The sequence below is a fragment of the Aythya fuligula genome, chromosome 2 (genome assembly GCF_009819795.1).
Source record: "Aythya fuligula isolate bAytFul2 chromosome 2, bAytFul2.pri, whole genome shotgun sequence".
Lineage (NCBI taxonomy): Eukaryota > Metazoa > Chordata > Aves > Anseriformes > Anatidae > Aythya > Aythya fuligula.
The window spans coordinates 106498240-106521798 of NC_045560.1; the positions used below are offsets into that span (position 1 = coordinate 106498240).

Sequence of the window (23559 nt, forward strand, 5' to 3'; positions counted from 1 at the left end):
AAAGTGCAGCACGGCATCCATGTGTCGCAGGAGCAGCGTCACCAAATTCACCCAGCAAATCAACAGTGCTTTTTTTTACAGCTTTCAACTCCCATTTTCACTCAATTGGAGCTCCTTGATGTGCTCGAGGCCAGATTCACTCATGATCTGTGCTGGTTCCTCTGAACAGAGTGTGAGATGGGTGTGAGAGCATCCCCGAAACACATATCCCCCAGCTGCCCATCTCCGCCACAAACACCGCATGATGCATCCCATGCCAGCAGCTGCCAGACAGTTGCTGATCTGAATATCACCGGAGAGTGTCAAGGTGAGGGATATTCCTCATTAGCGTCGGTGTATGCTCAGCTGTGGATATTCCATCTTTAAATCCTAGCTTGTGCTCATCCAAAAACTGAAAATGTGCTTGCCCTGGGACCAAGTCTTGCCCACACCTTGGCAAGGAAAGCAAATAGTGCTGCCTTCAGCCACTGAAATGTGATTCAGAATTTGGAGACCATGCCTTATTTTCCCTCCCCCAAAAACCAGCACTTGTGGATTTGCTACTTAATTTTTACAACGGCTTGCTAAAGAAAACTGTTAATTATGCTGTTGATAGAATAAGGGTCAGAATGAAAATTAAGCCTGTACTTTTCCCCTGAACGTTTTATATAGATGTCACACAGGCTACAGTTTGTTTGCACTGTCACTGCTGAGGCACATGTGACACACAGCAGGATTATTTTTGGTAGCCGGGTGGAGGATGGGGGAAGGATGCACAGTCTGAGCTCCGCAGAGGTTATCTCCATGCCAGCTTCTGCTATTGCAAGAGTAGCAGTCGTTCAGCGAATGATAGCCTTCTGCTATATTCTAAGAAAAAATTGTGACTAACAGGGCATAGAGATATTTAGTTACTATACAAAGACTGTTTCCTTATAACTCTCTAGCAACTATCTGTTCAGTCCCGCAGCTGTGGTAGGTTCCTGCAGCACTTCAAGGATATTTCTCCATACACAAAGGCCAAGTGAGGTCCCCCACAGTGCTCGGTAGCAGGGCAATGATGGGGGTGATGTGGAAGGTAGGTTTTCTGCGTGATGTAAAACTCTGCATCTGATCAGCAGCATTACTATTACTTGCTCTCAAAACCCCTCACCTCAAACATCATACTAGGATTTGGAAGCAGTGCCAGATGACTGTTGGCAAGTGTGGTCAAATAACAGATAGTTAGAAGATAGAGACTAGATAGAGCTTGGTGGTAGTTTATTTGGCAAGCCATAAATTCAGGTGCAGACACAGTTCTACAGTGTCTGTGTGTGTAATGTTCATGGGGCTGGCACTAAGCATTTTGGCATGAGATTCTGGCACAAAACCTTTTGAAATGTTTGTTGTTGTTGTTGTTTAAATATATTTTTTCAATTTCCAAAAAAGAAATACAGAGAGTTCATTAGAAGATGTAAAGTATAGTTCCTCTCAAAAAAAAAAAAAAAAAAAAAAAAAAAGTTTCTGTTCACAGAGACTATTTCCCTGTCTGCTACACATTTTGAGTTGAGCCAGATCCATTCCTTCACCTTCCCTCCACCCTCTTTGTGAGTATCAACACCAAGCAGAGAATTTTACTAGTAGCATAGCTCCTGAATTGCCATAATGATTATAAATCATCCACTGTTGTTTAGGTAACAATTCATTATTTAAAAAAAGAGACTGGAGACAAAGTGGTGCTTCAGTAAAACTTTCAGCCAGTTAATGGTTTTAGCTCTACTTATTGCAGAATAACTCATTACTGAGGACTGTCAGAAGCAGTAACTTCCAAGCAGGGTTACTGAGTCAACACACTGATTTTGCTCAGCCCTTTTTATACTACTTTAATCTGTAGCTTGCAAAATCTTCTCTTTTCCCCATTTCTCAGCAAATCCCCATCATTTAAAATCACTGACAACTAAGAAGAGCCATACACTAGAAAAATCAGATACTTCACAGCATAGCCCTATTTCACCCTGATGAGTAAGAAAGTTTAATTTGAGGAATGACTGAAGAACATTATGCGCCACCTTAGTAAACACAAATGAACTCCTAGCTAATGAAAATATGGGCAATATTTTCTACAAACAAGTATGTTTTTGCGAAGAATAATTTCTTTACCTTCTGTGTATACTTCACACTCTATCTATGTGTTTACATCAGCGAGAGAAGAGGAAAAAAGTGATTTCAGATTGGAATAACTATGCTTTAAACATATGCTGTATGTATTGCGTCCTACTTAACAGGTTCAAGGCAATGCAAATCAGCTGTCATGCTCAGCTTCAGAAAATAGCCTCCAGATTTTATTTTGCTATATTATAGAGGGAGAGAGCAATAGCCTTCTATCAGAAAAAATGCTTTCTTCCTCTAGTGATGTTAAATGGAGTAGCGCACATGTATTTTGGAGCAAAATTGTCTCTAAATACTATGCCTGAAAGATATTTCATCTCATATATACCTACCATTTTTGCAAGCATCTGAATGCAGCTTTTTACTCTGTTAAAAGGAACAGATATTTAAACAAAAAATGAGTTTGAAACAACAGTTCTCAAACTGTGCCTCCAAAACCAAGTGTTGCAGGGGAGGAGGAGAGTGTAAGCTCAGGCATGACAGTATCCCCATTAGCAAGTGATCCTTGGATCACAGAGCCTCAGGAGAAGCCATTGTCCTGAAAAGTCCACGGGTAACCTGGGAAATCCCATTTACTGCTTGTGCTGGTTCTCATCTCTGTCTGTGTCCTAGAGAGATGTTAGAGGCATTACTAAAGGCCGGTGGGTTTTCACTTCTCTCCTCTCATGCAGAAATTAATGGGAATGTTTTTTCTTGCCTTCCCATTTGGCCTCTGCCTTTCTTTGTAAAACCACCAGCGGACACGAGCTGCAGCAATGCCTCTCCACCAACTGGAAGTGATTTCCTGAACGACTGTGCCTGGAGAAGAGCACTGGTGCCTGCAGCAGTCCTGACAGCCTGGAAGCACAAATGACTTCAGCAAGTTGCTGGCCAGGAAAGCCTCAGCATCACAGGGGAGATGGCAGCAAGGCGAGATGTCCTTGTGGGAGAGAAAGCAGCACCTCCACGCTGCTCCCCTCTGGTCCTGCTGCTTGCCATGGCAATAAAGAGGTTGTCACCTGCTTGGTGTGGCTGTCCCCCAAGCAATAAATGCCCCTTTCTTCCCAGTTACACAGTTCTCATTCATTTCTTGTTAAACCGTTTCATAGCACTCACGTCAAATCTTCCTGCAGCTGCTGCCCTCGTCCCTAATCCTCCCCTCTCTTTGTCTGCCCAGCAGGGCTGCCCGTCCCAACCCACAGCAGTGCCTCCCTTTCTCTTCCCCTGCTCACGACGCCAAGCCCAGACAAAGGGCACATGAAAATACACATTTGGCAGCTGCGGGTAGGAGACCAACTCACCCTCCTCCCTAAAAGAAAGACATTCCCCCTAAGGATGCCCTCCTGGCTCCAAGGAAGGGGCATTTAGGACGGGTTAGCTGCTGAGTGAAGGATGCTCACATCTCAAAGAAAATCCATGTGCCCTTGTCAAAGTTGAGCCTTTGAGAAGGCTCAGCATCTTTGCAGCTGCTCAGGAGAGAACCGGTGTGGGCTTCATATTGGAGTTTTATAGCCCCTGACTACAGGACATGCACCTTCTCCTCATAGCTCCTGTATGTCAAGTTTCACTTGCACCACAGAGCAATTAAGAAGGATCCATTTGGGGGCTGCAGGGAGGGAACCAGGATTTCCTCACAATTGTTAGTGGGGCCATTGTGGCAATGGGCACAGGCCTTTGAGTAAGGAAATGATTTCTCCTGAGATTTAGGTAAAACTAAGTTTAAGTGTACACACAAAAAAATTGCCTTATTCAAATTAATAGAATATTAAGCAATGTATGTATTTGTTCACATAACTTAAAAGGAATTCAGCTCACTGAACTGGTAGAAATCACTGCAGCTTTTAAAGCAATGGTGGCTTCTTCTGGTGCATAGAGAATATATTCCTAGTGTAATTTTTTCAAATAGCTTGTCCAGAGTTGGACAACCACTGTTAGACAAGAAAGCTTATCTTCTATTTAACATATGAGTAGAAACCATCCAGTGACCATCAGCCATGTGAGACAGGGACACCATAGTAAATATGTTTGATGATACAATTAAAAATCACATGCTAATAAATAGACAGGAAGATTTACAATTATAGTTGCACATGCAACCTTGATTTGGTTTTGTCATAACTTCTAAAAAATTGATTTTGCACCCCTCTACAAAGTGTTTTCTGAATGCTTGATGGTTGATCAAGTTAGATTGTTAACCTACACCAGTATTTCTTATGAGTTGAATTAGGAAACTAGGAAGGAAAAAACAACAATTGAAGAGCTGCTTCCAAGGTAATGTGTCAGTGATAGGGTAACTTTTTTTTTTTTTCTCTCTTTTGGCTGCCTATTACCTCAAATGTCCATGTTAATAACCTAGACAACAAGAGGAAAAAGCATACAAACCTTGGCAATGACATGCATGCTTATCCGAGTTGTGAGGGTGCACTACCTTTGCTTTTAAAGCTCTAAGGAAGAAGCAGCTTTGGTGAGACACAGAAGATCCTAGCAGATTTCCTAGAAGACACAGCTCTTAGGGACATGCCGATTTTGCAAAGGACGTACTACAAAGAAGTGCTCACAGCAGTAGAAAAACTCTGAAGCTCTGATGAAGAAAGTAATAAGCAGCTGCCACAAAAAAAGGTGTCAGAGGGAGGCATAAAACCAGCTGAAAAGGCTATGGTAATAAAAAAGGAAGAGTTGAAGAAGGGAAACTGAAAAAGCAGGTGAATGTAATTGTGGAAAAAAAAAAAATCAATGAACCACAGTGCTGGAGCACTGGGAACAGACAGAATTAGAACAACTTGGCACAGTCAGTAAAGTTAAAAAATATTCAGAGAAATATTATTACCCAGTGGAAGAAATAGCTTCAAAAGAACCAGTAGAAGTATTTTGGGCAAGAGTGCTGAGCTACATAGTAGCCAAAAAAAAAAAAAAAAAAGGGAGAGGGGGAGAAAATAATTATGGGAAAGGAAAGCACCCTATCACCTTATGGCTCTTTGGCTAAGAGGGCTGAAAATAATGAAGTAGAGTGACATGATTAAACAAAGTGTATGTCAGGGTGCTGATGAAAACATTTAGAGAAGAATAAGAATGGTATCTAGTTGGCAAACCTCAGGACTGGATAAAATACACAACTACTGGTCAAAAGCCCTAACTGATTTATATTTTACCTCAAAACACATCTACGGGAAATGTTGCAAAAGACTGGAGGGATGGAGCACGCTTATGAAAAAAGGAAAAAGAAAGAGAGGTGGCATTTACTTAAAAACCCATAGCTCACCTGTGATCTGGAAGCTCTTTATTGGAACAATCAGTGAAAACCAGAATATTTTGATGACAGGAGGTACCTGGCAGGTGCCAGAACAAAACAAAACAATCTAGATGTGTTTTTGACAGATTATGCAAAAGCTTCTGAAAGCATATCATGAAATAGGAATTCAGAAGTGTCCGGGACTGGGAAGAGAATCGCATTAGCTACAACACAGCAGCAGAGCAGGAGATAAGAACAGTGTGATGGACATGGTGGGTGACTTCTTGTCACCCTTCCTCTTTGTAGTAATTTTGCTTCTATTAATTGCAAAGCTGAGACACACTGAGAAATGTTATTTAGTGACTAAAGAGGAAAGCTTGTCTCATATCTACTTAATATGACAATTTGAAAATATATGCTCTGGATGGGACTAAAATTAATTTCCCAGTTAAAACAGGAAGGCTTTTTTGAGAGAGATTAAAAATCTTGTTGAAAGTATCACAGAAGGTAGAAATAGGTACAGGGATGAAAGAATATGTAACTCCATTGAACATCATAAATGTTTAGGAATTCCTCAAACGATTACAATACAAATGAAGATAGCTTTAAAGAGTGTTTTCAGAGATGTGTACAATTCTTAAAAATATTTCAGCATGAAAAATACATTAAAGATAACCAACATATGTGCCTTTCACAACAGTAAGAAATTGGACCTAAGGGAATTGTATAACAGGACAAAGGAGAAGTTTTTCACTGAATTAAACAGTGAACATGAACGCAGATGTGAGAAAACCTTTCTGTTGATCAGAAGATAGAGGAGGGCTGTGAATAGTCAAGGATATTACAGAAAACGGGCATATGGAGAGAGCAAGCACTGCTTAACTGGGTCTTGGGCAATGCTCCAGGACAGAGCAGGAAAGATATCCCTTCAAAGTGGCAGCCTTTGGATAGACAAGATGCACAGGCAGAGTGGAATGGGAAGAAGCTATATGGCCTTTGGGTCACTTTTCTCCTGACATATAAAGAACTAGTTTTTGTACTGGCACATCTGTTACATATTCTTTTAGGGCTGTGTACACATTAAATGCTTCTAAAGAGGAATCACTTCTGGTAGTTATTTGAATACATTTTGAGGGAAGAAATCTGCTTTATTTATTTATTTATTTAGGGTATTTTTCAGCAATGTCAACAGCTTTGCAACTACACACTCATCTGGCACAACTGTCATCATGCTCCTCAAACTTTTGGCTCATCTGTCCTTGTGTGACCTGACAAGGATCTAAATTTCCATCTTCTAACCCACAGTGACCTTGTGATTTTTTTTTTTCTGCCTCCCAGAAAAAACACCACTTGTGGTATGAAAAAGCAGAATACATCTTTAAGGACTACTACATCTTATGCCTCACTGTGTGTCCAGGTCGGCATGAGTGCATATCATTATTACACCTGCCTGCTTCTCCTTTCCTAGCTCTCCACCAGCAAAGATGCAAAGACATCTTAGGTGGGGAAATCTGCTTCCTAAATAAGAATACATCATTTCTACTTGCAGAGCAGCAGAGGGACAGGTAGGCGAGTTAGCTGGGCCTCCCTCCTCTGCTTGGCTGCAGTAACCTAGGAAGCTGGGTAAATTTAGCCTGGCCAGAGCTACTTTGAGAATGCACACCCGCAAACTAGCTTCTTGAATGGTTTAATCCCAAAGACCATCACGCAGTATCTATCAGGCTGTGAGTTAATCAACATCAAACAATACATCAGGTACCGGCATTTTTGTGTGGAATATATATTGCATACCCTGTAACATGGCACTACGTCCATTAAGCACAACATTCACAAATAACATTGAGAAAGAAGAATAGATAAAATATCATCCAGACCTTTCTTTTGTATCTTCCTTAGAGGACACTCCTAGATTACTCCTAAGTAATCTAAACTATTATAACAACACCTTCTGATAATCTTCCGCATTATGTACAAAATGCTCCAAAACTCCTGCTCTGGGCTCCTTCATCCTCATAACTCAAATTTACAAAGAAATAAAATAGGGGTTGTCCTTATAAAACTGAATCAGGCTTTGTGCCAGTTGACTTGCAAACATTGTTTGAAAGATTAAAATAAGACATAATTGCACTGGCTCTCTAAATCTGACCAGGGCTCAGAGGATAAATGCCTTACCTCATTAAGTTTAAATGTTCTACCTCAATCTCGTTTAAAACAGAGCAGAGACTGTGAGCTGCCAATCTGCTGTATGGGTAAGAGAACAGAAATACTGCTACAGACTGGGATACTGGCTCCAGCAAGGAGCCACATTTATTATTTGGCTCTCCTTTATTGTCTCCTGCACCTCAGCTCGCTTGTTTCCAAGGATCTTCACTTCACCCAGTACGACTACTTGTCAGCTCCCATCGGCGATCCCTTTTCTCAACAGACAGCGTTTCTGTGCCTGAAGTGCAAATGTTATTTATACATTACAGACCACATTCCTGCCGCCTAACTCATGCTGGTGGCTCCCACTGTCACCACTGAAGAGCACCAGCCAAAACGGCGGCTCGCCTATCTGAACTAACCTCTGAGGGATGAGTCACACACACTTCATTTGACTCTAAAATAGGTGGAAGTCCCAGTTTGGGTAAAGGAGAGTCAGAGATTGCTGGCCTTGAATCAAAGTTAGCTTTGCTCCATTAGGAAGAGGCCATGAGGAACTAGGTTAAAATGGGACAGAAGCCCTGTGAGAAGCCCTGGAGAAAACCCCCAACACCTACCTCTCTATTGCTTCTAAAGTACCAACACACTTGGGATGTATAACAAAGGCAAGGAGAGCTTCAAGACAACTGTACAAGCAATATCTGCAGGCATTTCATGCAAGAATTAGTCTAAGACACTTGAGTGCCAAATTTCTCATCTAACCCATCAACACCGTTCTGCATGATTTTCCAGATTATTGCTTACCTCTTTTAACTTGTCCAGCTCATTTTGCAGTGTCTGTTTTGATACTTCCACCTCAATGATTTGCTGTCGAAGGACTTCATTCTCATCTTCTGCTTTAACACGTTTCTCCTCCACACTCTCCAGCTCATGGTGCAGTCTGACAGAAACATCTTTGGCTACCTGGTCAGAGAAGCACAAACACATGAAGCAGATCCATGAGGAGCAACACCTACAGCATGTTTGCTACAGCAGAAAACATCCAAGAGACAGCCAAGAGATTTTCAATTCAATTATGAGACTGCTGATGAAAGGTTTCAAGCCTTCCAAATACCAAAATGAATATTCATTTCTAAAAAATAAATCCAAGATGAAAATATATTTGATTACACATCTCCAGCTCTCCCTCCACATTATGCTAAGGCAGTGTCATGGACAGCAGGAGGAAACAAGCAGATACGAAGCAGATACTAAGCACATCAAAGTCCCAGCATAACACACGGATAAAACAAAAGATATTGTGCTGCAAAGTTGACAGGTCATTGATCAAAGCCACATCCATGCAAAGGTCTCGTTCGCCCAAATTTGCTTCTCTAGCAGCAATCACAACTTGGCAAGAGTGATAAGAAAGAAATATATGCTAGCTTAGGTTTTCTGAGTCCAGCCTAACAGGAAAGAATATTTACTCCAAAAACATTCAGAATGGTGATTCATCACAAGAAATGATGAATTACTGAATTACAGCAATTCAGCAAAAACAAAGCAGACAAAGAAACTCAATATCTCTTTTACTTGGATTTACATAAAAGGTTTTTACTGAATAATGCATTATTTATATTATGATAAGGTTATCATTTGTTTAATACAATAAAAGAGAAAATTATGTCTGGCATTTTGAAAGGTTTGATCGCTTGATACATCATGTGGATTTCCACTGCTGGGAACCAATAATTCCAGTTTCAGAAGGTTTTATGTTTTGTATTTTCGAGAACCAGGTGCTTAATAATTCCAGCAGTAAGATATTTTCAAAACAGTTGCATGATAGCAATAGTCAGAAAGAGAACAAGGAAAGTTAGATAAGCATCATGTTTATGCAAACCTTAGCCTCAACAGAAACATTTCTGAAAAAACATAAAGACTGTTTCAGTATGAACAGATTTTACAGGAATTTGAGTTATGGGAATAGTATTTTTATTCTCTATCTCCCCTCCTAAACTGCTGTAACAGTCTGCTTCTGTATGAGACTCAAAAAGAATAGCTTGTTAGGCCAGAAGAAATGTGCCTTTGACAAGTTTTTTTCAGTTATTTGACTTAAGCAAGAAATGAAAGGAAGGAAACAGTATGAACTGGGAAAAGCATATCAAGTTTTGTTTATACAGTTTTGGACATCTAAAGTTTTGAGTAAAGCCAGTAAAACAAAGCCCTTTAAATCTTTCAAGTGCACAAATCTAACTCGACAGCATTTCTTTCATTTGAGGCTAAGCACATGTTTTTTCACTTGCTAACACATCTTTTTATGATGATAAGCTGAACATTTGTTTTCCACCACAGAAGAAGGAAATTGGTCCTGACATTTTGAGAACTACTGCCTGTTTCATATGTCACCTTTGCTTCCATTATAGGGAGCCAAGTCCCGCTCTGCTCTCTTTCGCTGTGAATATGAATCTCTCACCTACCTTTAAATCTTGTTCCAAGCTCCTAATGAGCTCTCCGTCCACATGGCCTGTTTGTGCAACTTTCAAGCTTTTCTGTTCTGCTTTCCTGAGACGATATTGCAGAATGCGGCAATTCTTATTTGCCCGGTCCAGCTCTCGCCGGAGCTCCTGCAGCTGGTAAACATCTTCCTCTAAATAACTGTCACGCATTTCTTCCATTTCAGCTCGAAGTTCATCCAGCTCATCCTGTGAAAAGTGAAAACAGTGCTCCATCATACCTTTAAATCTCACCCGTGGGAGCAAATAGGAAACATGCTCACTAGGATACCAAGCTAATAGAGCGATACAGATTGCAACAAGCATCTCCAGAAGCCATAGGAACTAAAGTTTTATCCCAACATTGAATAATTATGATGGACCAACGAATGCTTGTTACATTTCTTACAATTGCTTTAATAATTAAAAACAGACCAGATGCTTATCTGTTTCCTGGAACTGGTAGCACCTTCATTTTTCCATCTCTAATAAAAATAAAAAATGCATAATACTTTTCCACTGTCTGAACTGATTCCTTGCTTTATTCAGATTACAGTAAACACACCTAACAAAGTACCTCAACATCTCTGTGTGACGAGCATTTTTAACAAGCAATTCCTAAAAATGAAATTGTCTCTTTAAAACTGTAAAGGTTCTTTGACATAGGAACTTTCTGCCAAATATTGAACTGCTCCATATGAAAATGCTGTCCCACCTGAGCCCAGCGCCATGGACATTTTGAATGACAGACGGGTTGGGTGTGGGAGAAAATGGTTTTTGATTGTGTGTGTACATTTGAATAACAGGGATCACAAGGACAAAATAAACCCTGTGCCCATGGGAATATAGCCTGGGCATTCCTTTCTGGGCACCCTGAGCTATCCCAGTGCCACCTCATTCCATGAGCAGCACATGCTCTCTCAAGTCAGATTTAAAGATTTATGGCTGAACAGGATCAGCTCTATCATTCTCATTTGTTTAATCTGTGCACGACTGAAGCTCCAGGGTTAAAACTCTTATAAAGGTCTTCCAGGCTCAGGGGTACAAGCCACTGAACTACTGCATGGGAGGAAATCTCTACTAAGCTGGGAAAACAAATCAAGGAAAAGAACAAGAGAAGAATATTTGAAATTAAGCAGCAAATTTTATTTTTTTTTCTTTAAAATTGCATTTGATGTTATAAAGACCACATTTCTGTGGAAAACATAAATAAGATTCAAGGAAAACTTGCATTGGGGTTAGCTGCACTGCCACCTCACTTCAGATTTGTAACTGACACTTGAAATACCTGAAATACGCTAGCTGGAGGGTATTTCACAGGTGGAGAAGACACAGCTATGGAGCTGACATTGATGACAAAGCCTACTCCGAGCTGGACCGTCCTTGCCCAGTCCCACTAGCACAGTGGGGTGCCAACATCCCCCCTCTAGTGAGATACACCATTCGCCCCCTCCCATGGCCACACTGGGTGGACAGCCCTGCTCCTCCCCATATCCGTCTTGCTCCCCTCAAGCTTTACAAATCAACTAAAAGAAGACTTGTCCAATTTCTTTAGCCTCATTGGCACGGTTATGTTAGAATAGGAGTGTTACACCCACAACAATCCCACCAATATACAAAAACTTGAGTATTTACACAATGATATTTTAACTCAAGGTAGCTGAGCCAGCATCAATCAAATTTTGGGTAAGCCCAAAGCTTGTTATTTCTAAAACAAACACTCTGAGCTCCATGCAATTCTCCCTAAAAGCTCAGAAAGGACAGACTGGGAGAAAGGTTTTCTCCCAACCCCTCAATAACCCTATACATTCTCATTATATTCGGATTTCTGCAGCGTTAAAGCTAAGGTACATCATGCCCTGTAATCTCCCTGGGACAGCTGCAGGAGAAGGGCATTTGGGTGGATGAGAAGCTCCTGGGTGACTCCCTAATGAGCAAGGTTTTAGAAATTGGTTAGAGAATAGCAGTGACTTTTGAACCTGAGAAAAGGAGGACACTGTTGTGTTACCAGTATATTAGCTAGTTGTTTTGGCTAAGGAGATGATTCCAAAACTGCAATCTGTAGCTGTCAGAGCTAATATAGCCCTATGGCATGAACAGGAACTGAGTTATTGCTTAAGGCTGTCTGCAGACTCAGGAACTGAATCACGTACAACTAGATTTAAGCTCAATCATCTTTTAATGGCATCTTCAGAACTCAAATGTTACATTGACAATTTGGTTGCAAATTGAGAATTTTGCAACACAGTTCCACGATGAAGAAAAATATCTGTTAGCACCAAATTAATGGGATCTAGTTTACTTCAAGTTTACTATGTTTATACTTCAAGGAACAAACAATGGCTTTAGTATATTAAGTGGTCTGCAAAGAGTAATTATAATTTTATTGCTGATCTCTTAAACTTACTCCTTGTCTGTATCAGTTTCTGGAATTAGTAAATCTGGCCAGTTTCTAAAGATAAACAGCCCACTCCAATTGACTTCAAAGTATTTACTACAGTCAAATTTGGAAAGGGAATCTGTCATCCTTTCAAACAACCCAGTCCCCTGAAAAAAGCATCCCACTGAAACTGAAGAGCCTCAAATCCCCTCGGTGGGCATGGAATCTCTCACAGCATTCAGGGTAACTCTGCCTCCAATCCAGACTTGAATCCAATATCTTTCCTCCTACCAAAGAAGTTCCCCCCAAAGTTGCAAGCACTGGCAGGAGCTGTATTTCAGTAGAGAGGCGTGTCCTTTACCCCCAGTAAAACTTCCATTTTCTCCATCTCCCTTACCAGCACAACTCTGACTTGGCAAATCTGTGATTTTCTTCTTACGATTGCCTCTGGATTTGGTTATATAAATACACAGTTTGCTTTTCTTTGGTTATATAAACACAGTTTCCTTTTCTTTAGTGCAATTTGGCAGATAAACTGAAATTGAGGATACAATCAAGAAAGCTGTATTTTAAAACCATTCATGGTTCTCCCCTCATTTTTATTTATTTATTTTTTTTTTACTGAATTGAGCTTATTTCGTACACATTTTTTTCCCGCTCCCCAAACTTTTATTTAGAAATCAGAATGTGCCCTGAGCCCTTATATTTTGGAATACAGCAGCCTTTGGAGGAGTTTTAAAACACGGCAACATCCATGCAAACACAACGAGGGAACAAACAAGTCTGACCGTATAAGGAGCAGAAAACTGGCTGTGCAGGCTGCACACGCCGATAGCCTGCCTTCTGCTGCACTGCTGTGTTGCCCTAAGCTCATACCTGCTGGGTCTCCCCAGCCAACGCAGAAAAAATAAAAAAGGGTCAGACTGGGTCTTTTTGAGAAGCAAGATGAAGGTATTTTCACATATTAAAAATACACGTATGGGAGCAGGTTCAGGTTTATCATCTCTTGAAATGCAGGAAAGCAGTAGGTCACTCAGATCTTTGTATGACAGCACACAACTGTGGTTACTGGGGTAGTCTTTACTGGTTACAGCAAAGACATACTCTTGCTCTTGATATAGCAGAAAGGGTGCAGACGCTCTCAGCTGACAACAGCTAATTCTCCTCAGTGGGTCCTTGTGACTCTGCCATAGGTACCACAAACCTGTATCAGCATCCACTAAGTCACAGCTGTTACACTTGCACCTACAAAACCAGGGCAGCTTACGGTCCTGTTCTGAAGTGATGTGTACACAGAAAAGAGTGGAAGCTCAATTAAAGTCTGCTTTATTTTTTTAACACCCCTGTACATGTAAAAACTGCCCCAAATGCCAGGGAAGGGAAATAAGATATTTTCTAGTCACCTCACTGTCCTTGCAGCTGTCTTGGTGGGATCTCCCAGGCACAAATGCAAGGCTGGCCAGGATGTTAGGCCAGAGGCTCCAGCTGAAAAGAGTTTTATTCAAAACCACCAAGAGGAAGCAAACACTGAAAGTGATGATCTGCAGGCCTCACAACAGCCACGGAGAAACAACACAGGGAAGTGGAAATTACAATTGAAACTGTGATGGTCCTACTTACTAAACTGGTGACCCCACCACTCTGGAGGAAAACATGTCAGTCATTCGTTCAATCAAAGACACATGCAGGCAAAGCAGAACCTCAGAAAACCCAAACTCAGGAGTCTGGAAAAAACAAAGTGCTTTCACTGCAAGGCAGTTGGAAAGACTATGTAATCCCAATCCCTGACTTCATTAAAACGTATTGTTATTATTACTATTATTATTGTGAGTGAGAACTGCAGCTCTTTCTCTCAAGAGGTGTTGAGTTTCATACCGTGGACTTTAATTTCATAGAACTGAAAAGAGAGACCAGAATAGGCACTTAAGAGTAATTAAAATAAACAAACAAGTAAGAAAGCAGGCATCCCTCTTTGTGCATGTAAAAAACTGAGAGCTTGCACCCTGCCTTAAACAGGGAGGACCTGCTCCAAGATCCCAAACTGGCAATTGAAATTGCAAGGTTAAATGCAGGCAGAAGCAGCTTCACTTCGCTGTACGCTCCTGCAGGGGATGAGAGCCTCCTCTTGATCCCCTTTAATTTACTGGTAATTATGTTATTGACTTCAGTAAGAACAGCAGCAGGCAGAGAGTCCTGCAAGAAAGAACATTGTTTAGGAAAAAGCTCAACTGCTTTTCTTTCCAGATGTCACGCTGGTCATAAGAAAGGAAAAGCGGAAAGTGTGGGAAATGAAACCACTTTCTAACTGGCAGCTCCTTCTAAATTTGCAGTAGAAATCCAAGTTGCTCCTGAGTCTGGCTGCTTATGCTTTAAGGAACCCAATTCAGATGACTTCCTAAAGGCCAGCTGTTTGGGGTCTAATGGGGACCACCCATCTGGGCATCTGCCTGGATGCAGGGACACACATAAAGAGCTGCTCCGTTTGAGGGATTCCCCTAGACTCCAGTGGGAAAGCAAGACAATTAGGATTCACTGTTGCCACGTCCACGCACTAAGCCAAGGTGAACTGGTTAAAAGGGGAAAGAATGTGTGCAGTTTACATTGCTGCATAGCCCAAATACATACTGATGGTGTAATTCCACATCTGCACCGTGCAAATTGAAGACCTGCCTGTCAGAAGAGAAGCCATTACCCCATTAATACCTTTATTGATGTCATACTTTTTAAATATTGATTTAATTTATAACAAAGTATAATTAAGAGTAAATTATAGGAATATGCCCTGTTTGGGATTCTTAAAAAAGAGAGAGAGAGAGAGGAGCCAGGTCTTGCAGCTATTACACTGAGTAACCTGTGCTCATACATATGAGTCATTCCCAGTGAAGGGAACAGGAATACTTGCACAACTGACTGGTGGTGTCTACCTGGCCAGTCTGGCCAAGATCCGTAATGAGGTTTGAAGGCAAATTTTCCAGTCATCCCCACCACCTCCTGTTTTCATCCACACAGCCTGCGGAGCACACACGAACTGTATTCCTTTGGGAATAAAACACCCAGAGAACTACGCTCCAAGGGTGCTCCAAATGTGCTCCATTACTCTTGCATCCTCTGGACAGCTTTAAAACACCAGCATGATGGAGACGTTTTATTCAGGAAACCCAGTGGATGTAGAAACCTCAGTAAGGATGAGGAAACTTCAGTAGAGGTTGTATAGATACTGAATTATTTCCCATGCATTTACGATTATGTATACCAACAAACTGAAAGTTTTGAGGCTCTGTTGAAGTAGAACACGTCAGTGTCTAGATGGTAATATCTGCAAACTAGGAACGTATCAGTGCCCAGAAGTTAAATACTAGCTTGGTAACATCTGCAAACAAGGAGTAGAAAAACAAACATACAAAACCAATAAGTACAGCATTTAAGCAAATGCAAGCAAAGTATGAAATTCAATTGTCTATGTAAAAAGTCTAAGTGTTGTTTAATTTAGCCAGAATTCACATTTATAGCTTATGCCAGTAGCTTTTCTAAATAAAAGGTTATTTAAAATAAGTTAAATCAAATGTGGGGAGAGCGAGGAAGAAAGGATGGGTGGAAATTACAGTGGGTAACCGCTATGGTACTGGCAAATCCAGGAGTTCTAGAAAGGCCTTGAAAAATCTGAGATTCACGAACTGCAATTTTATGTAATCTCTGTTTTTGTATTTTAAATATCTCAAACCGTCTTTATGTAGGAGACGGTGTTACTGCTAAGGAATAAACACATCCCCCTTATCACTTTACCCGCTTTGGCAGAGCTGCAGTAGGGATAAATACGCTCTAAAAGGCTTTGGTTGTGACGAAAGCAACAACCATTATTGTTGCCTCTTGCAAAATACGCTAAGGAACTGAAAGCCCCTGGGCCCCTGATTGTATTGTTTAGCTCTCAAACCAAACTACTTTAACATAGCCTTGCACCGACCCGGTGCTGCCTGAAGCTTGCACGACTTTCCAAGGCAGAACACCGGAGGTGTGAAACAAGATGAGAACCGAAAACTCACATGGTTGTGAGCAGCTGCTGACTTCAGGGCTGCTTGGAGTGTGCAGGATGTGAGAGAGAGAGGAGCGTCTGGCAGCTTTTCTGTTTCACTCAAGCACCGGGCCTGTGACTGTGCCAGCACACTTCCTCTGATGGGGCATCTGAAGCCCTGGGAGCACTCATCTGACGGATGCACCACCACCACCAAACCTCCTGAGCACTGGAGATGGAGGTTATGTCCTGGTACATCGCCTCCTCTACCCTCCAGGCAGCACAGGGCTTTGGTGGGGACGCAGCTGGGGCCACCAAGGCCCCGTCCCCTTCCCCTATTCCCCCCCAAGGTGATGTTTCCCTCCAGCAGCTGGCTGTGGCCCAAGGCCCATCACACAGGCTGCAAGCCCAGGGCAGGATTATTGCTGCTATTTGCTTCAGGAACACCAGGTACCAGGTGAGATGGCAACGGAACCTCTGTTTGTGCTTTGTTTTGGTGACCCCTGTCACCCTCGCTAAAGGAAATATTTGGTCCCGTCACTTTGCATCGTTCTTTGCTTGGCAAAGGTCCTTTGAGGTACACAAGTGAAGTTCACCTCAAGCATACAGACTCAAGGACCTACAGTTTCAAGGGAGCTGGGAAATACAAGATAACCCCATGTGACACACACTGCAGTTTTAAACAAAAATGAGCTTTGTGTAGATATATCAGGGTGCAGTAAGGTGCCAGGAGTGGCCACTTATTCCCCTTATATACACCCTGTGTCACAGATAAAAATGAAAGTACAAAGAGTAAGACAAAGCAAGATAAACAAGGTGATTATCTAAGATATCCTGGATAGCTTAGAATACATTTTTGTGCTAGTCTGCACAGTAATAGCATCTAGGGCATGTGAACTTGTACCAAGACACTCACAAACACTCAGTGAAGCAAAGCAAGCACCAGTTTCATTTAAGAACAGCAAGAAGTGTTACACTTCATGGACAAGGCTTTTTTTTTTTCTTTTTTTTTTTTTTTTTTCCAAATAGTGTCCGTGAAGGATGTAAAGAGAAAAACATGCGTCAGACTTGTATTTCACAAGTCAAGTATCACTGCTGTTTCTGGTAACAAGCTTACTTAATTAAAACAGCCTGAAACAAACTTATGCCAAGATAAAGCGAAAACATCTTTAATTGCTAAAATTTAGTCCCTCTCCCTTAGGAACCCTGATCCTTTAGAGGGATCTGCACCACAAGGAGAATCTTTCAAAGCTTCCCAGGACTTGCACAGTCCACAATGGTTCTCCACAGGCAGTATTTTGCTCCTACAAATGGGACCGGACAGAAGTAACTAAACCTATACCTTCCACTAGCATTTACCAATGAACTTCTGACTACAGAGGCAGCCACCACGACATAATTCCACTCTTTCACCTCAACAAATAAGTGACACCTTTTTAATTGCTGTTGTAGTATTACAGCCTTTCAGCATGTTACATGGGAAGGTTATGCAAGAAACTCCTGAAACTGAAATCAACGATGAAATTTCACAGAGGTAGTAAAAGGGAAACTGCACCATGTGAACACTTATCCCGAGCTGCTTCATGTATATGCTTCACTTTACAGACAGTCCGCTACTTCTGGAGCCAAAGCCCCATCTAGCATGAAATCACAGTGCCAGGAAATACATACGGTGGCAACTTTATATCAGGTTGAGATCAGGCTCACAGTATATGGAGTCTCAGACAACTGGAGCACCAACAGCTTGCTCTGCAAGGCTTCCATGGAGAGTTCTGGGAGACCTTCTAGTATTGGGGTAGAAACAAAGACAAGTGATTGTGTTCACTTTGTTTCTTATAGAAGCCCTTTTATCTCCAGTAACCATTACAGTTAAATAAGTCTTTGTATGCAATGTGTGCATATATATACGCACAGAGAGAGTACATTCTATATCCTGTTATAGAGATGTGAAAGAGATGTGAAAGTCCTTTCTGTGTGAAAGAGAAATTTCCCTGGAATAGGCTCTAAAATCATGTGCACTTACTGTTGCATTCCAGATGTAGGGAGGGAAGAGGAGTGAACTCTACAAAACTCAGCATACGGACACGCTCAGGAAATTAGTGTTTTCTTCTGGGATTTATCTAATCATTTGTCTATTCGCAGCTGACGGCCTCCCCATTATTTCTTAACCCCCTCCAGTTAAACAAGAAACAAAGCTCACTCCTTCACCAAACAAGAGAACTGCCTTGTAAGAAACGCAAGAAACAAACCCACACGTCAACAGCTCGTGCAACGCTGTGGTTTTAATTTGTGGAAGACTAGAGAAGTGCTTTAATAAGTTTCCCTAGGAAAGGAAAAGAAAATTTGGGAATTCTCCCGATGGCTTCTGAGCTGTCAGACTGATTCCAACCCATCTGGGACAGGAGCAGTGCTTCCAAGACTTTATGCACCGGGGTGGCCAGGGAGAAGAAAAGTTCACTGTGCCAGCTCAGGGATTTCCAGACACCAGCAAATGCCCACTGGAAGTCAACTAGATCCCTAAGCAAGCAGCCTGCATTACTCTGCAGGTCTCTGAAATGCTTGTGGCCTGGAAAGGTTACAGCCCAAATCAAAGGAGGGTTGGGACCTGACCGCTGCAGGTGATGAAGACACCAAGGTGAAAGACTTGAAGCCACACAGAGATATACGTTTCAACCAATGTGGAATAAAGTTCTTTACCTAGGACTTGCCACTGCCAAACCCTAATGAGAACTGGTCCCAGGCAATTCAGACAAATGTTATTTTCAGCTTCCCACAGTTACAAATTGTCTTCAAAATGAAGCAGGAGGATTAACACATTCTTCATACCGGGTGAAAGTGTAAGCACAATTGTGGAAATCCTCTAATGTAAAGAGATGTCCAAAGAGGTGCTTTTCTGAGTACTCCTACGCTCCTGGCCTCCAGGACCTCTGCTGGCAATGCCAGTTTGCCTACTCCTGAAAGCAATTCCTATTACCAACCCAGATTTTGTTACATCTCCTCTTATTTCTGGGCTGTTAAGTAAAACAGAAGCTTTTAATAAAGGCTCTCCATGTTGCTCATCATTTTACAGACTTTTCTTACATTTCCCTAATACACCCCGGAGTTTTCCAACAAATGAGTGCTATAAAGGCTCTGCTATCTGCCAATCATTGTTATTGGTCTACTTCTGTGTTATCCTTTTCTAGATGACCAGTGGTGCCCACAGTATTTCAGGTACACCCACTGGTCCACATAACAGCTATGGCTCTATAAAACATTAGAATATTTTCTTTCTTATTCTCAGTTCAGTTCCCAATGAAATCAAACATATTTTGCCTGCACTTTCACACTGAGCAGTGATTTGCATTGCTCCTTCTCTCAGGATGCTCCTGAGCTAACACAAGGCATTTAAAACCTAGAAAAGTGCACATTCAGTCCTTCTCTCTGAGTGCTTCAGATTTTCAATATTGAGATTTATTTCCCGTCCTCTGCCTTCATTTCTCACTCATTCACCAGGGCTAAGCCTCCAATCACGTTCTGCCCAGTCTTTGCTGGACTTGACTTCAGATTAAGAAAAACTTCACGCCGTCTGAAGATTTTGCTGTATCATTGCTCACTCCTTTCTCCAGTTCATTAAGCAGCACCAGCCCCAGCAGAGAACCTTGCGGCACCCCTGCTGCTAACCTTTTGCTATGCTGAGCATCGTTTCTCATCCCTTAGCCAAAACCCCTCAGCAAGCCCAGTTCACATCTTTGCCATCCTCCTCTCTCCCAAGGTTACACCCAGCTCCAGCCCTCACTCGAGCAAAACTCCCCTAGATTTCTGCGGTTGTTTTGACTTAAGTGGAGTTTGCAAAATCAGGGAACAAACATTGTTGTCACCAGCAGCAGCGTCAAGCGGCGCAGTACCCACGCTTACACGATTATCCGACTCTGTTTATTTATAGCTCTGTATGGATGTAGCCTCTCCGCTGTGCCAAAAGCTCATATTCTAGGGACAAGCCCAACCAAAGGTTTCTCCGGGTCAAGCCGGCTCGGAGCACGGCGCGCCTGAATTTAGCTCTCCTGCCTCTCGGGGGATGCATGCACAGAGCTGTCCGAGGGCGCACCTTGGGTTGTGGGTGCTGTTGCATCTCAACTAGAAAGAAAAATTGAAGAAGCAAGGACGCAGCGCTGCCGGCCTTCCCGTGCCGAACGGGGAAAGCGGTTCCTTCTCATTTAACGGGCGGAATTGAGGAAAAGCGAGCAGTTCCTGGAAAGCAAGCCTCGCTCCCCGCCGCTTCGGGAAGAGTTTGGGTTTTGCCCAGCCACCACCGCAGCGAGCGAGCCCAGGCTGCCGGCACCGAGCTACCCCGCATCCCCCCGGCCCCGCCGCTCACCCACCTTGAGGTACTCGTTCTCGGAGCGCAGCTCCTCCACCTCCCGCTGCAGCTCCTCGGGGGCCGCCCTGGCCGGCTCCCCGCGGCTCGGGGCTCTCCCGGCTGCGGGCTGCGGCCCCGGGGGGGGCTCCCCGCGGAGCCCGGCCGCCGGAGGGGCTCCGCGGGGCTCCCGGTCGCTGGAGCCGGTGCCGGACTCGGCGTCGCTGCTGGCGGCCGGCGCCGGGCGCTGCTCGTCGGAGAGCGGCTCGGAGGGGCAGTCGGACAGGTCGGAGCTGCTGTCCGTGTGCCCCACGCGGGCCAGCACCGCCGCCGCCGCCGCCGCATGGCCGCTGCCCGGCGGGGCTCCCCGCTTCGCCTTCCTGCCCTTGCCCCCCGCCGCCACCCCCTCGCCGCCGCCGGGCTGCCGCCCCCCGGGCCGCCCGCCGGGGCCCGGCTCGGCTCCGCGGGGCGCCCGCTTGGCGCAGGGGGCGGCCTTGGAGCCCGGCCGGGCGGCGGGGGCGGCGGGGCCGGGGGCTGCCTTGGCCCCCGGGGCGGCGGGGCGGCGGGGGAGCCGGCCCTGTGCCGCCAGCAGCCCCGCGGCCGGAGGGTGGTGGGCGCCCGGCTGCGGCGAGGCCGGCGGCGGGGAGGGTCGGCCGGGGAGCCCGGGGGACTTGGGGGGAGCCGGGGGAGGCTTGGAGGCGGCGCTGGAGGCGGCGGAGCGGGCGTGCAGGTCCTTGAGGAAGGGTCTGGCGGGCGAGGGGGCGCGGTGCGGCCGCTTCTTGTCGGCGTGAGGGTGGTGGTGGCCGGGCGGCGGCCGCAGCGAGTCGCCGGGGCCGGGGCCGGGGCCGTTCAGCGCCTCCATGGCGAGGGCCGGGGGCGCCGGGGGGGCGGCCGGCGGCGGAGCTCGGCGGCGGCAGCGGCAGCCTCCTGCAGCCTCCCCGCCGGCTTTCTCATCACTTCTGCTTCGCCCAGACACAGCCCTCGCACTTTTCTCGCCCGAGCCCCGTCTCCCTGCCCCCTCACCCCCTCCTCCTCCTCCTTCTCCTCCTCCTCCTTCTCGCCGCTCTCTCCCGAGCACTGATTTGCTTTGGCGAAACGAGCCCAAATCCCTCAGCGGCGGCAGCCGCCGCCTTCTCCTCCTCCTCTTCCTCCTCCTTCTTTTCTTCCTCCTCCTCCTCCTCCTCTTCCTCCTCCTCTCCTTCCCCTCCCGCTCCCCTCTCCGCCTGGCTCAGCTCAACTTATGATGCCGCCCCAAAAGCCTCCCTCTCCCCTCCACCCCGCCCGCAGCCCCCTTAGCCCGGCCGCCCCCTCTTAGCCCACCGGCCCCGCTCGGTCCCGGTGCCGGCCCCGGCTCCGGCTCCTGAAATAGCCCCGCTGCTGCCGGGGCCGCTCGGGCGCGGCGCTCCCCGCCTGTGCGCAGGATCCGCCCCCTCTGTCACGGCGCCAGGCTCCCTGCCAGCTCCTTCTCCCCTCCAGCTCCCCGCAGCCTTCAGCACAGGGGCGCCGCCGGCAGCCGCTTGCTGCCAGAAACCCTCATTTTCGGGCGGGGAGTTTGTATTTCCCAGCCATCGGCGTTGCACGTTGATTGATTTATTTTTTTTTGTTACCGTTTTATTTATTTATTGTTTTTTTTTTTTTTTCCAGCTAAGACTTGGCGAAAACCCTTTCTCCGGCGCTTTGCAGCAGCCGCCGCATCACCTCCTCGCTGGCGGCAGGCACCGAGCTCGCCCAGAGGCAGCGCCGAGCATCCCGGGCACCCAGCGAGCTCCGGGCTGTGGCTCCGAAAAACACGGGGGCCGTCCTTTCGGGGTCCGCGGGGTCGGAGCCCTCGCGTTTATTTGCAAAACGCCCGGAGAGCCCCTAAAAGAAAACACAAGGGAGTGGAGCTGGAGCGTGGGAAAGCGGCGGGGATGCTCCGGGCTCCTCCGCTCGGCTCCCCGGTGTGTCACGGGCAGCTGGTGACGCCACCGACAACGTCATCGTGCAACAAGTGACGTCGTTTGGCGAGAGCTGCTGCAGCGGGGGAGAAAAGACCCGAGGGAGAGCCGGGGCTGCGGGGGCAGGAGGGCAGCGCCCCGCCGCGGGGCAGCAGCGGCGTGCCGGGGGTGGTGGTGGAGTTATTTCGGTTTGTTTTAACCATCCAGAAGCTAAACAAGCCTCCTTTTCTGAAATCCTGGAGCGAGAGATGCTGTGTTTCATCCGAAGAAATATTATTACGAGAATATTAAATGTTAGGGATGATAGGAATCAGGAAGGGATGTCGCCACTCTCCCCTGGGTCCAGTTACAACTTTCAAGAATACGCCATAATTCCAGCTTCTCTTAGCTTTGCAATGTGTTTTAGTCCTGTGATGAAAGGGGAACTGCTCGGGACTGATTTATGAGTACTCTGGTTTGACTCGGTTGCCCCACGAAAATAACACTTCAAATCAAAAGGAAAATGAAAGGAAAAAGTATGGCTCAAGATAAGCCACTTTCCTGCAAACAATAGCTGAGAGACAGTGCCAGGCTTCTTTGCACTGGAGGGGAAGAGAATTAGGGAGGTGGAGAAAGGAGCACATTCACAAAAGGCTGGGAATTAGCTGGCAGAGTTAATCCGAGACACTTCAGTGCCTGGCAGAGTCCAGTTTGCTTTGGAAATTTACCTTGCAAATTTCACATCACAAATACCAAAATATAGATTATTTTTGCTTATTTTATGATTTTTTTCCCATCAAATGCTTTATTTTTGAAGGGTCTTTTTGTATGTCCATGCATCGTCAGCCACGAGCTCCCAAAGGTGAAGATGAGGAGCTGAACTCAGCCTGGCTCCCCAGTAAAGAGAAGCCAGGCTCAGAACAATTATAGGCTCACAGCGGGCAGGGTGGCCTTGGATCAGGAGGGGAACTGG

At 45.0% G+C, this 23559-nt stretch overlaps 1 protein-coding gene across 1 annotated transcript in view; it reads right to left on the minus strand.

Annotated features, from left to right (window-relative positions):
* The window catches only part of MTCL1 (microtubule crosslinking factor 1), a 103277-nt gene extending 81745 nt beyond the window's left edge, over positions 1-21532 (minus strand). Inside the window, exons 1-4 of the mRNA XM_032181120.1 lie at positions 21247-21532; positions 20696-21129; positions 9931-10155; positions 8279-8437 (exon numbers count right to left, since the gene is read on the minus strand). Of these exons, the coding sequence (XP_032037011.1) occupies positions 8279-8437; positions 9931-10155; positions 20696-21129; positions 21247-21532 (1104 nt within the window). The remainder of the gene's footprint in view (positions 1-8278; positions 8438-9930; positions 10156-20695; positions 21130-21246) is intronic.
* Between the last annotated feature and the right edge of the window lie 2027 nt (positions 21533-23559).